This window comes from Scyliorhinus torazame, chromosome 10 (genome assembly GCF_047496885.1).
Source record: "Scyliorhinus torazame isolate Kashiwa2021f chromosome 10, sScyTor2.1, whole genome shotgun sequence".
Lineage (NCBI taxonomy): Eukaryota > Metazoa > Chordata > Chondrichthyes > Carcharhiniformes > Scyliorhinidae > Scyliorhinus > Scyliorhinus torazame.
In genome coordinates this window covers 101,362,778-101,377,321 of record NC_092716.1, presented here as the reverse complement: position 1 = coordinate 101,377,321, position 14,544 = coordinate 101,362,778, and the positions used below count along the sequence as shown (strand labels likewise).

The 14,544-nt window shown below is 45.0% G+C and overlaps 1 protein-coding gene across 8 annotated transcripts in view; it reads right to left on the bottom strand.

Annotated features, from left to right (window-relative positions):
* Positions 1-14,544, bottom strand: part of kifc3 (kinesin family member C3) — a 73,149-nt gene that overhangs the window by 14,954 nt on the left and 43,651 nt on the right. For 7 of the 8 annotated variants that reach the window (XM_072518511.1, XM_072518515.1, XM_072518513.1 and 4 more), the window contains 11 exons: positions 11,471-11,644; positions 11,047-11,194; positions 10,610-10,740; positions 9,682-9,793; positions 8,982-9,163; positions 7,403-7,507; positions 6,665-6,795; positions 6,472-6,519; positions 3,526-3,649; positions 3,107-3,236; positions 1,610-1,839 (listed from right to left, as the gene is read on the bottom strand). In XM_072518511.1, the coding sequence (XP_072374612.1) occupies positions 1,610-1,839; positions 3,107-3,236; positions 3,526-3,649; positions 6,472-6,519; positions 6,665-6,795; positions 7,403-7,507; positions 8,982-9,163; positions 9,682-9,793; positions 10,610-10,740; positions 11,047-11,194; positions 11,471-11,644 (1,515 nt within the window). The remainder of the gene's footprint in view (positions 1-1,609; positions 1,840-3,106; positions 3,237-3,525; positions 3,650-6,471; positions 6,520-6,664; positions 6,796-7,402; positions 7,508-8,981; positions 9,164-9,681; positions 9,794-10,609; positions 10,741-11,046; positions 11,195-11,470; positions 11,645-14,544) is intronic. The other variant, XM_072518518.1, reaches the window with a different exon arrangement.

Here is a 14,544-nt window from a genome sequence, read left to right as displayed (position 1 = left end):
GGTAAAGAAATCCACCCAAGACGGCCACCCAGCCAAGTCAGATTCAGCGAACTGACACTAAAACCCCTCCCTGCCTCCACCTCAACAATGCCAACTGAAACAGTAAAAAAACAATACCCTCTCCCAAAACCTACAGTTAACAAAACCAAAACACAACTAACTAAATACTCTAAGCTCTCTCACAGACTATTGTGAAGAGTTGCAGAAAACCGTCTATCTCCACTTCTATTAACAGGTAAACTGCCAATTGGAAAGTAAAACACTATCCAGTTTACGGCGCAACATTAATGAACTAGAGATACTTCTAACCGTAATGATAAGGTAAGTTACTTGGTCTGTTGTTGTTGCGCTACCTACCCCAAGTGGAGAGCTATGTCTCTGAATTCAACATCCAGCAGGATACTTGCTTCAGGTGGGTTGAGGTGCCCCCCCCCCGCCCCCCTCCCCAGGTATATAACGGACCACCCTATCAACGGATGTAAAGGTGATTCCCCCACCCCCCTCCCTCCACCTGGTATCGAAGGACCACCCTATCAACTGATGCAAAGGTGATTATGACCATGCTCACACCGTGGTCAGACTGTTATTAGCCTGTGAATCTTCGTTAATTATGCAATGCTATGGATCCTTCCATTACTTCACACCTGTTTCCCCAAGGGAAGAGAATGTAAAGACACAAAAACAATCAAACCCAACACAAGCTAATCATCCAACAGCAGAATCAACGCCAAGGTTTTCAACTATTAACTTTCCTTAAAATTAACATGCATGAGCTCAGTTCATGTGCCTTACAACTGTATCTGTCCCATACTCTTCTTTCTACTTACATGGCATCGACACACCACCAACCACCAAATTGCAAGAAAGCAGCAAGGGCCAACACGGTAGCATTGTGGATAGCACAATTGCTTCACAGCTCCAGGGTCCCAGGTTCGATTCCGGCTCGGGTCACTGTCTGTGCGGAGTCTGCACATCCTCCCCGTGTGTGCGTGGGTTTCCTCCGGGTGCTCCGGTTTCCTCCCACAGTCCAAAGATGTGCAGGTTAGGTGGATTGACCATGATAAATTGCCCTTAGTGTCCAAAATTGCCCTTAGTGTTGGGTGGGGTTACTGGGTTATGGGGATAGGGTGGAGGTGTTGACCTTGGGTGGGGTGCTCTTTCAAAGAGCTGGTGCAGACTCGATGGGCCGAATGGCCTCATTCTGCACTGTAAATTCTATAATCAGGGATTTCATAGCACGGCATTCGGAAAGCAATGGTATAATCAGACAAGGTAAGAAGGCTTACAACACCAGGTTAGAGTCCAACAGGTTTGTTTCGAATCATTAGCTTTCGGAGTGCAGCTCCTTCCTCAGGTGAAGGCTGTCGTTGTGAGTGATGTAGGTGCTGTGCTCTTGCAAGAAGACGACGAAGGAATAGAGCGGCCTATTCTGCACTGTAAATTCTATGATAATCTATGAACATGATTTCGCTACACTCGCCCTATCCCCACCACTCCCCTCCATTTTCCCACTGGTACCTGATGCACGGAGACACTTCTCCCCAGTTGAGGCTTCAGCAAGTCCAAGTCCTAGGAACAATTTGATAAAGCGAGAAGGACGGAATCTCACCTGGACCATCATGAGAGTTTTGCTGTCCCCACTGAGGGAGTCTTGCAGCAGGTAAGTCAGTTTGGAATTTCGGAAAGGAATATAAGGTTGCTTGGAACGCAGTGCACAGATGACATCACCAAGGGCCAACAAGGACTTGTTAATATTCTGAGCTTCTCTCAGTCGGGGTCCCTCTGCACCTGATTTACCAACACGTTCAGACCCAGCCAGGTCTACCAGGTTTAATTTACCTGAAAAAAAAGAAAGTGTGGTTTAAGATGGTGAAAAACTCACGACGCACATGTTCAGACAGGAAGAGGGATCAATTTGTGGCCCAGTTATCAGCTTCTAAATTCTAATTCTGTTAGACCAGACCTTCATTCACTGATAATCAGTCCTCACACCATTGGCACCCCATCCACCACTAACACACAGTGGCAGCAGGGTGTACCATTTACAAGATGTACTGCAGCAGCTCATCAAGGCTCCTTCTGGGCCACCTAGAAGGACAAGGGTAGCAGGTGCGTGGAAACAATCACCTGCAAGTTTCTCTCCAAGTCACACAGCATCCTGAATAGGAACTAGATTGTCATTCCTTCACTGTTGCTGGATCAAGATCTTGCAACTCCCATCTTAACAATTGGGGTGGCACGGTTACACAATGGGAAGCACTGTTGCTTCACAGCGCCAGGGACCCGGGTTCGATTCCTGGTTTGGGTCACTGTGTGTGCGGAGTCTGCATGTTCTCCCTGTGTCGGTGGGTTCCCTCCGGGTGCTCCGGTTTCATCCCACAGTCCAAAGATGTGCGGGTTAGGTAGATTGGTCACGCTAAATGGCCCGTAGTGTCCAAAACATTAGCTGGGTTCAGAGATAGGGTGGAGGTGTGGGCCTAGGTAGGGTGCTCTTTCATGGGCCGGTGTAGACTTGATGGGCCCAACTGCCTCCATCTGCAATGTAAATTCTATGATAATCCTGGAAGTGTTCTGACAACACAGACTGCAGTGGTTCAAGAAGGTGACCAACTACTCAAGGTCAATTAAGAATGGATAATAATTAATGACTCACACTTCATGAATGAATTAAAGTAGTTTGAACTGTTAGAATCTCCCTCGTTATCAAGCTCCCACAGTTCTGCTACTTCCATTACATCTCACCTCAACTGTGCCTTTCCTCCCAATACAGGTGACCATCGTAAGGAGTAGTCAGCAACTCTGTTATCACTGTATCAAGTGACTATCAGAATGGCAGAAGACAAACTAGGTAAACTAGTTGTACTGCCAACTTTTTATTGCAAGCAATTCCTTTGTTTTTTTATTCCACCCATCTTATAAACTAAACATTACTTTAAAATGAACAAAGCTGATTGCACGGACAGAAATCAGAGAAACAGTCTCGGGGCTGATGAATGCATTTCGTGAATTAGGTAGATCAAAGCTACAGAAATGTATAAAAGACTAGCTCACACTGACACGAGCAGCCTCAGTATAATTACATCCCTTTGTTGCACCCAGATCCTACCTGTCGTTCTGACTCCAGAGGTGAGGTTTATCCCACTAACGGAGACTATAAGCAGAGCATGAGACCGAGAGCTTCGTTCGTTCACATTTGTAAAATCTGTCGCACGATTCACACGTCCAAGTTCAAAAACCTGATGGAAGAGAGTGACAGACCTCAGTGCCTACCTCGCAAAGATCCCGATTTCTCAAATGTATTTCCCAGGAAACAGCATCAGATCTTCAGGCACCAAGTGGCCAGCATTCCTGGGCAATAACAGAAACGCAGTCCACACACAAAGTCATTAGGTCAAGATAAATGACCCAGCCCTTTTACCTCCATTCTAATCTCCCACTGCAAACCTGCTCAGCCCTTCTCCCCATACAACACAACAACAGACAATGAGGGGGGGGGGGGGGGGGGGGGGGGGGGGGGAATCTCACCTTATTGATGTCATCCACACTTTGCACCCTGATCTGAATCAGACCTGGGACATAGAGCTGGCCACTGCCATCAGGGCTCAGCTTTATCTCCAGCTTCTCATTGGGGTCTTTCGCCAACAAGTTCCTGTAAAGTAAACAAGAAGTTGGGTCTTGTGGCCTCAGCAACAGGACCACCATCATCTATGATTCCAACTGCCTCAGCACCAGACGTACAACCACAAGAAGGAAAAGACAACATCAACAGCCACAGAGCAGTACCAAAGACCAGACAGCAGGGAGACTGTGGGTGCAGCAATTACATGGAACCCCGTGCTCAGAAAAGTGCAATTTAAAAATAATTGTTTGAGAGAATCCAAGGCTTCATTTGCAAATAGACATTAGGAAATAATTAACGATTTTTGGGAGGGGAAGAGAATTCCAAAGACCAATGACCTTCAGAAGAAATTCCTCCTCATCTCTGTCTTAAATGGGAGACCCCTTATTTTTAAACAGCCCTCTTGTTTTAGACTCTTCTACGAGGGAGAACATCCTATCAGCACCTACCCTGCCATACAAGATCAGAATCTTATATGGTTCAATAAGGTCACATTCTCCTATTCGATGGGTATAGGCCCAACCTGTTCCACCTTTCCCCATAAGACAACCTCTCCACCCCAGGAATCAGCCTAGTGAACTTTCTCTGCATAGAGTGGAGCCATTAAATCAAACCTCGGCAGCTGCAACCTGAAAACTCTGATCTGAATGCGCTACCAGTGAGGGAGGGTGAAGAGCCCCAAGAGAACGTCCATCATCAAACAGCCAAAGTGCTCGGTCTGGCTCAGAATCTATATACTTACACAAAGGTCCAGGGGGTGTCATCACGAAGGCTTCAGCTAAAGCAGCAGCTTGGTTCAGGTTATATTTTGGAAGTCATCCATTAAATGTTCATTTATTTTCAAGAGCAAAGACTATTTTTAATAATAATAATAATAATCTTTATTGTCACAAGTAGGCTTACATTAACACTGCAATGAAGGTACTGTGAAAATCCCCTAGTCGCCACATTCCAGTGCCTGTTCGGGTACACAGAGGGAGAATTCAGAATGTCCAAATTACCTAATAGCATGTCTTTCGGGACTTGTGGGAGGAAACTGGAGCACCCGGAGGAAACCCACGCAGACACAGGGAGAACGTGGAGACTCCGCACAGACAGTGTCCCAAGCCGGGAATTGAACCTGGGACCCTGGCGCTCTGAAGCCATAGTGCTACCTCTATGCTACCATGCTGCCTTTATTTAATTGATGGTTTGCGTTATTATCTGGTCCCCTCCTTTGTACAGAAATTCAACTGCAATTTTTGCTTCATTATAAGAAAATGAAACCTGTTTTGTCATTAAAAGAATTGAGGAAAAATACCATTTCCTTCAAACTGTTCAACAGATCAATTGTCGTGAAATTGTTATATTTACTGTCTTTGGATATTACAATGGATTCCCTTTTCTCAACACTTCATTGTCGAAGGTGATCAAAAAGAACCTTCAACTATTTGACCAAAGCACCAGCTCTGCACCAACTCGAACACCTCAGGAAACCTTACATCTCATGCTAACTTGCAGAAGAGTATCTGATGAGACTTAGCTTTATTCCACATCTAACCTACATGGCACCTGGGTCTTTACATTTAAAAAAAAGGAGATAATTTTGATGGCTCCAGACACTACTTTTGAAAATTGTTCACGTTTGATTGTTAATGTGCTGTGTCGATTTCAGGAAGTATTGACCACATCTTCGCTGATATGGAGCTGAATGACCTCACAACCAGGTCAGTATTGAAACAGGTTGCATCACTGGAGGGAAACAGTTGGTTACGTACAACAAAGGTATCTGCTAACAAGCAAACAGAATTGCAGAAGCAGCGACGGATCAACTACAACCCATTCTTTTAAATTCCACGATTAGCGCATGCCAGCCCTGGCACGATCCAGACCCGGATTTATCATCTTCAGGCATCGACAGCGAAGAAGTTTGCTGAAATTTGAAGATCAAAGGTCAACGCAGCTGCAGGAGAGGGTTGAAGTAGAAAGAACTAGGGAAGATAAGAGTGGAGAAACGCTCACCTTTTAGGCTGAAGAAAGCAGGAGAGTTGGACCAGTTCCCAGGGAAATGAAACTGGTCGGATTGGGCTCCCTCCGACCAGTGAGGAGAAAAGCACCTTTTAGATATGGGATGAAGCCATAAAGACTAAGAATGTGCCAGGTTTGGCGATTGTTCTCTCTGGTGTCACCTGATCTGGGCAGTCATGGGAGTGCTACAGCGGTGTTCAAGTATATCTGGGGCTTGGTGGGAGGGAACATGACTGCAGGGAATCCTGCTCCTCAAAGACACCCACTCATACCTTTACTGGAAAGTTGATGTTTGCATAGACTTCCCAAAGTGAACAAATCTCTTGCAACAACTATCTAGATCCTAACATGGAGAAAGGTGGTTAACCTCCTATAGAGAGGAGAAAAGACAGGAGAATAATTTCTCTTCTGGGTCACTAACGGATTCAGTTGGTGCAGATTCTGGAGCAATACCAAAAGAAACTAATGCTGGGCCAGAAACACTAGGGGCTTACCCCCATTTAGTGTGACCATGTTACATCAGTTTTCATCACCGGCACTCGAACTTTCAAATGGTACGGAGGGAGTGGGGATTTTGCAACAAGGCCAACCAAGAAATCCAGTGACCCAAGCTTCCAGTCAGTGGCTGCAGCTACAGATGGGTCTTCAAAATAGTAAGCGAAGGAAATGGGGATTAAAGTAGCCCCCTGAGGACAGCAAGGAATAGACACAGAAGATGCAGCTAAACAGTTTGGAAAACTGAATTAGAAAGACCCACAGTTTTTCTTTTAAGCTCTACAGCCATGCTAAAGCGTTGTACCAATCACCACCCATGCACCTCCCACCAGAGTGCAAGTATTAGTAACCTCATAGTTAGATCCTCAATCTTCTGGGAGTCAGACCCCAGCAGGTCTCTATAAAAAGAGAAAATACTACTATTAGCAGCCACATTCGTAGATTATCCCTGAATTGTAATGAGTCAACATGTGGTCAGCAGTTCTCCATTGCGCGGTAGTGCCCGAAACTGCTGGAGTCCAAACAGTGCTCAGGTGCACGTACCTGAGGGTTTCGTTGTAGATCTCCGCCATGCTGACAGTGATGGTCAGGTCCCAGTCTGTTGACCTCTCCGCCACTTCACCAAACAAGAGCCGCAGAGCCCGCTGGTTAATTCCAGGGTCTTCCGGTGAACCCTGCAGAAATTCAGGTTGCACATCAATGTTAAATGTGTGCGTGCACCTGGCAGGGAAAAGATACATCTTCCCGCACCCCACAGATTGGGCGGAATTTACTGACAAGACAGCCGAGACAGGAAAGTACAGAAAGAAGGAAATCCCATGATCAAGCAGAAAACCTAGATTTTATATAAAATTTACACTCCGGTATGAAACATGGACACTGTTGAACAGGACAACATTGGACACCCTGGAGCAAAGACTGCTGTTCAGAACTCGGATTATTCCAGCGTTCTTGTTAATGAAAGGGCTTGGAAGACCCTTTTGAAGAGGCACCTGAAAATAGCAGGCTCCTTCCAGAAGTTTAACTGAGACCATAGAAGCCAATTAGCAAGCTCAGGTTTGTGCTAGTTCTGGAGTTAATGATCCCCAAGAGTTGGTGCACCTTGCCAGGGAAGTTACAGTTGGTCATGAAGCCATGGGATATCCTCGTCCTTCACATCAGCTAATGTAACATTGCAATGTTTGTAAAGTGTTTATGCAAACAGAATTGGAAAAGCAGGCCAGTTTAAAAGAAGCATTTATCCATTTAGAAAGAAACCACAAGACTCATTAACAACGCTACCTCCATAGTATACGTCTTGCCAGAACCAGTCTGTCCATAAGCAAATATGCAGACATTGTATCCATCAATACAAGATGTGATAAGGGCCTGGACCTCTTGGAATATCTGTGGGTTAAAATAACAAGACAAAAGTAATATTTAGAATTCTGACAGTAGCTCAAAGGATTTACAAGATCCAAGTCTGGATGTTCATCTAATCAACCTTCATAACAAAGCAGAGTTGCAAGTTTACTTTCCTCATTAAAATAAAAGCAAAATACTGCAGCTGGTGAAGAAGAGGATTCTTTCTCCCTCCACAAGTGCTGCCAGACCTGCTGAGTCTTTCCAGATTTTCTGTTTTCATTACTTTTCCCACCCGCTGGCCTGAGAGATTCAAACCTACATTTGAGGATTAAGAGAAGAACCTCAATTGACTTGCACGAGTTGGACACCAACTCACAAAGAGGCAGGATGAGCCCAAACAATGTGAATTTTCAGCAAAGTCCAGACTATTGGAGAGGAAGTTGAATACATCCAAAGCAGCTGATCCAGGAAGCACAAACTGAGCCAACACAAATGCCACCCGCTCAGCCAGAGACTGGACAGTGTTTGGGAGAGTTGGGATCTTTGACTTGTTGAATGGTTCATTTTAACCAGCACTTCCTACTCAAAACCATTCGTGATCTTACTACTGTGTAAAATCAGTCCATGCAAAGACTCGCATTTACGGTGCATCTCACTACTATCAGAAATACCAAGAGGATTTTCTTAAAAATTCATTCACGGGATGTGAGCATTGCTGGCTGGACCAGCATTTGTTGCCCAACCCTAATTGTCCTCGAACTGAGTAGCTGGCTGGGCCATTTCAGAGGGTATTTAAGATACAACACATTGTTGTGGATCCGGAGTCACATGTAGGCCAGACAGGGAAGGATGGCATATTTCCCTCCCCAAATGAATTACTTTACCCATTGTTGCATCAGCAAATTCGGTAGCTATTTTACATAAAGCAAGATTTCACAGTAAGCACTGAGAAGCTTTGGAGGAATATCAATCATGATTCTTCAGTGGAGAAATTACAATTGTCCTAACAAAACTACATTTTAAGGAGTCAAGATCAAGCATGAAAAAACCCACACAACTGGCTAAATAGATTACTGACACTAAACACCCAAGAAACTGGAGCTATTTTGCCACAAAAACGCGACAGGAAACAGGGAGTGGCCCAGAGGAAACAATGTTGCACAGTGCATAGGGTATCATTTTACATGCCCTTCATTCTCAGGGGAGAAACTGATAAAAATAAATTCATACTAGATAGTGGATCTTAGCTAAAAAACCCATCTGAAAAAAATTAAGAACTGAAGTTTTCTTCACATCAATAATTCTACATTGACTTAGAAATAAAGACCAATTAATCGTATCACGTGAATAACATGATGGTAGAAAGTCAACTAGCTGAACCTTGGTTTTTCTCATCTCACAATTCCTATAAACTGGCCTCTTCTCTTACTACTTGGCTCTTTTACTAACCACAGAGCTTACAGCCGAGCACAAGATTCCTGAATCACAGGTCAGTCCTCAAGATCCAATCACTTACATCTGTCTGCACTGCATGTGGTTGGAAGACTTTATCCAGCTCGAACATGGAGATTTTGCCACGGTGTGACACATACAGAACTGACTCATCATCACTGTCGAAGGAAATTATATTTCTGGTTTCAAGCCCAGTGCCATCATCCTGGTTTACAGGCCGAACCCTGCACAACACACGGATATTCCCTGAAGAAAGAGCAGGAAGGTGTCAAAGGAATGGATTAAGAGGTGTCCAGGGAGTTAAGTCAGCTCTTAACAACAGTCTGCCTTCTCATAGCAGCACCGCAGGCCCTTCAATGCTAGATTCAGACAGATGGTCTCCTACCCACAGTAATTATACAAGAAGCGGCATGATGGCACAGCGGTTAGCACTGCTGCCTCACAGTGCCAGGGACCCAGGTTGAATTCCGACCTTGGGTGATTTTCTGTGTGGAGTTTGCACGTTCTCCCAGTGTCTGCATGAGTTTCTACCGGGTGCTCCGATTTCCGCCCACAGTCCAAAGATGAGCCGATTGGGTGGATTGATCATGATAAATTGCCTCTTAGTGCCCCAAAAAGGGTAGGTGGGCCTGGGTGGGGTGCACCTTCGGAGGGTCTGTGCAGACTCGATGGGCTGAATGGCCTCCTTTTGCACTGTAGCATCCTATGATTCTGTGAAGAGCTGATGAACGAAGAGCTCCAAGTACCTTTGAGAATGGACTCACCTCGCAGCCGTACCAGCTCATTGTGACACTTCTTCCGTAGCTGCATCTCTCTCTTGTATTTGCGCAGCAGATCCTGATTTGTTTTCTGCACTTCCTCCACTGCCTGGTAGATCTAGAAAGAAAAGACTTGTATTTATTTAGTGCCTTTCATAACTTCAGGATGCTCCAAAGTGTTTTACAGCTGAAGTGAAGTCGATGTTTGTAGCACCGTCAATATGACGCGTGGCAGGTTCAGGTAATGTCAATTGAAGGCTTTATTAAGCAGAACTTTATCCCACTAGGGAAAAGCTGGGTTCTTATACCGGCATTTCTGGGTGGAGTCCAATAGGTGGCAGATCCTATCAGGACCTGGCATCCCTCCACCAATAGCCTGTCGACACGTGGTGTACCGTATTACCCCTAATACATACCACCACAATGTTGTAGTGTAGAAAACATGGCAACCTATCAGTCCACAAAGGTAAGTTAACACAATCTCCTTTGCCAAGTAGCGTGACCTTACAGAAATATGGCCGCTACACTAGGTTACCAGCACGGCAGGTGGACCATAAAGATGGTCAGTCCGACGGCGGCATGTGGCACAGTGGTTAGCGCTGGGACTGCGGCGCTGAGGACCCGGGTTCGAATCCCGGCCTTGGGCCACTCTCCGTCTGTAATTTGCACATTCTCCCCATGTCTGCGTACGTTTCACCCCCACAACCAAAGATGTGCAGGTTAGGTGGATTTGCCACACTAAATTGTCCCTTAATTGGAAAAAAATAATTGGGTATTCTAAAATTAAAAAAAAAAGATCAGTCCTTTATCATTCGCAGGCTGCACTGACCATCAGCAAATGAGCCTCCTGTATTCTCACACTATGGTGACACACCCACTTCCCCACTTCACCTCCTTAGTGAATGTTGCAATATTTTGAAGGAAAGCAGCTCACCTCCCTCTTTGTCTGGTTGACAGCATCCTGTAGCAAACATGGAAAATCCCGGGCGTGATTTTTTAAGCAGTTGTAATCACTGGTCAGCGTTTTTAGGGCAGGCTGAATGGAGAGGAGGTTCATTCGAACACCTGCAGGATAAGGTGACAAGTTCAACACAGTGGAAAGTCCCTCAGCTTTCCCCACGGTCTCGGTTTTCCCCACGGTCCAGCATCGACATTCATCAGGTTGACCTCACATTGGGACTTCACTCACTACCTCCCTGATGTGCTCCAACTCCAATCTGACCCTGCTTCGCAGACATTCCTACAAAGATCTCACACACAGCAGATGGGCTAAGGCGTGTTACACTCATTACTATTCATATTTTGCTCACAGATCTCAGTAAATGCCTACACGTTGTGCCAGCCCAGCACTGCCTCTTCTGCATCACCTACCATTAAGATTCTCATGCACTGTTTTCATTTCAGTTCGGGCTTGCAGGAAGACCTCCTCAATGGCCTGGTTCTTCTCATCCTCCATTGCTTGAAATGCCTCCAGCAACTCCCCACGTGTCCGCTCAAGTTCTGCTTCATACATCATGATCTGCAGTTTAGAGCAAGTGTCATTGCCAGGGAGTAGGCCTAGAACCTTCCACACAATGCAATAGTACAGAAAGTGCATCGAACATGCAAGTGAATCGAAGGTAATACACACGGTATAACTGAGTTAGCGTTTACTCTACTTGAGAGATTAGCTAGATATTGAAGTAAGTCGCCACGTTGTTGTCTATAGTTCAAGAATAGCCACACCAGTGTCTGAAGTAACAATAGATAGCCAATTTTTGCTAGTGCAACAGAAAAGATGATGTCCTGGACTTACCTGAGCTTGGAGTTGGGCTGATGTTCTCCAGGAGTCCTGAAGCTGTTGTTCCTGCTCAGCCAGCAGCCGCCTCTGGATAACAATCTGCTCCTGAAGGTAATGATTCCTGCCCTGGGTTTCTTCCAAATCCTGCTTTGTCCTGGGCGACTCAACTTCCACTTTTTTGGTAATATACTGCATGGTTTAAAAATAGGGTTCATGAATTATCTTCACGGGGCGGCATGGTGGTGCAGTGGTTAGCAATGCTGCCTACGGCGCTGAGGACCCGGGTTCGATCCCAGCTCTGGGTCACTGCCTGTGTGGAGTTTGCACATTATCCCAGTGTCTGCATGGGTTTCACCCCCACAACCCAAAGATGTGCAGAATAGGTGGATTGGCCATGCTAAATTGCCCCTTAATTGGAAAAAAATAATTGGGAACTCTAAACTTGTATATTAAAAAAAATGAATTATCTTCACCAAACCTAGACCCTCAAGGCCAAACATAAGAACATAAGAACTAGGAGCAGGAGTAGGCCATCTGGCCCCTCGAGCCTGCTCCACCATTCAATGAGATCATGGCTGATCTTTTGTGGACTCAGCTCCACTTTCTGGCCTGAACACCATAACCCTTAATCCCTTTATTCTTCAAAAAACTATCTATCTTTATCTTAAAAACATTTAATGAAGGAGCCTCTACTACTTCACTGGGCAAGGAATTCCATAGATTCACAACCCTTTGGGTGAAGAAGTTCCTCCTAAACTCAGTCCTAAATCTACTTCCTCTTATTCGGAGGCTACGCCCCCTAGTTCTGCTTTCACCCGCCAGTGGAAACAACCTGCCCGCAGATCTATCCTATCTATTCCCTTCATAATCTTATATGTTTCTATAAGATCCCCCCTCATCCCTCTAAATTCCAACGAGTACAGTCCCAGTCTACTCAACCTCTCCTCGTAATCCAACCCCTTCAGCTCTGGGATTAACCTAGTGAATCTCCTCCGCACACCCTCCAGTGCCAGTACGTCCTTTCTCAAGTAAGGAGACCAAAACTGAACACAATACTCCAGGTGTGGCCTCACTAACACCTTATACAATTGCAGCAGAACCTCCCTAGTCTTAAACTCCATCCCTCTAGCAATGAAGGACAAAATTCCATTTGCCTTCTTAATCACCTGTTGCACCTGTAAACTGACTTTTTGCGACTCATGCACTAGCACACCCAGGTCTCTCTGCACAGCAGCATGTTTTAATATTTTATCATTTAAATAATAATCCCTTTTGCTGTTATTCCTACCAAAATGGATAACCTCGCATTTGTCAACATTGTATTCCATCTGCCAGACCCTAGCCCATTCACTTAGCCTATCCAAATCCCTCTGCAGGCTTCCAGTATCCTCTGCACTTTTTGCTTTACCACTTATCTTAGTGTCATCTGCAAACTTGGACACATTGCCCTTGGTCCCCAACTCCAAATCATCTCTGTAAATTGTGAACAGTTGTGGGCCCAACACTGATCCCTGAGGGACACCACTAGCTACTGATTGCCAACCAGAGAAACACCCATTAATCCCCACTCTTTGCTTTCTATTAATTAACCAATCCTCTAGCCATGCTACTTCTTTCCCCTTAATGCCATGCATCTTTATCTTATGCAACAACCTTTTGTGTGGCACCTTGTCAAAGGCTTTCTGGAAATCCAGGTATGCCACATCCATTGGCTCCCCGTTATCTAACCGCATTGTTAATGTCCTCAAAAAATTCCACTAAATTAGTTGAGGCACGACCTGCCCTTTATGAACCCATGCTGCGTCTGCCCAATGGGACAATTTCCATCCAGATGCCTCGCTATTTCTTCCTTGATGATAGATTCCAGCATCTACCCTACTACCGAAGTTAAGCTCACTGGCCTATAATTACCAGCTTTCTGCCTACCTCCTTTTTTAAACAGTGGTGTCACGTTTGCTAATTTCCAATCCGCCGGGATCACCCCAGAGTCTAGTGAATTTTGGTAAATTATCACTCGTGCATTTGCAATTTCCCTAGCCATCTTTTTTAGCACTCTGGGATGCATTCCATCAGGTCCAGGAGACTTGTCTACCTTTAGCCCCATTAGCTTGCCCATAACTACCTCCTTGGTGATAACAATCCTCTCAAGGTCCTCACCTGTCATAGCCTCATTTCCATCAGTCACTGGCATGTTATTTGTGTCTTCCACTGTGAAGACCGACCCAAAAAACCTGTTCAGTTCCTCAGCCATTTCCTCATCTCCCATTATTAAATCTCCCTTCTCATCCTCTAAAGGACCAATATTTACCTTAGCCACTCTTTTTTGTTTTATGTATTTGTAGAAACTTTTACTATCTGTTTTTATATTCTGAGCAAGTTTACTCTCATAATCTATCTTACTCTTCGTTATAGCTTTTTTAGTAGCTTTCTGTTGCCCCCTAAAGATTTCCCAGTCCTCTAGTCTCCCACTGATCTTTGCTACTTTGTATGTTTTTTCCTTCAATTTGGTACTCTCCCTTATTTCCTTAGATATCCACGGTCGATTTTCCCTCTTTTTACCGTCCTTCCTTTTTGTTGGTATAAACCTTTGCTGAGCACTGTGAAAAATCACTTGGAAGGTTCTCCACTGTTCCTCAACTGTTTCACTATAAAGTCTTTGCTCCCAGTCTACCTTAGCTAGTTCTTCTCTCATCCCATTGTAATCTCCTTTGTTTAAGCACAAAACACTAGTGCTTGATTTTACCTTCTCACCCTCCATCTGTATTTTAAATTCCACCATATTGTGATCGCTCCTTCCGAGAGGATCCCTAACTATGAGATCCTGAATCAATCCTGTCTCATTACACAGGACCAGATCTAGGACCGCTTGTTCCCTCATAGGTTCCATTACATACTGTTCTAGGAAACTATCGCGGATACATTCTATAAACCCCTCCTCAAGGCTGCCTTGACCAACCTGGTTAAACCAATCAACATGTAGATTAAAATCCCCCATGATAACTGCTGTACCATTTCTACATGCATCTGTTATTTCTTTGTTTATTGCCTGCCCCACCATAATGTTACTATTTGGTGGCCTATGGATTACT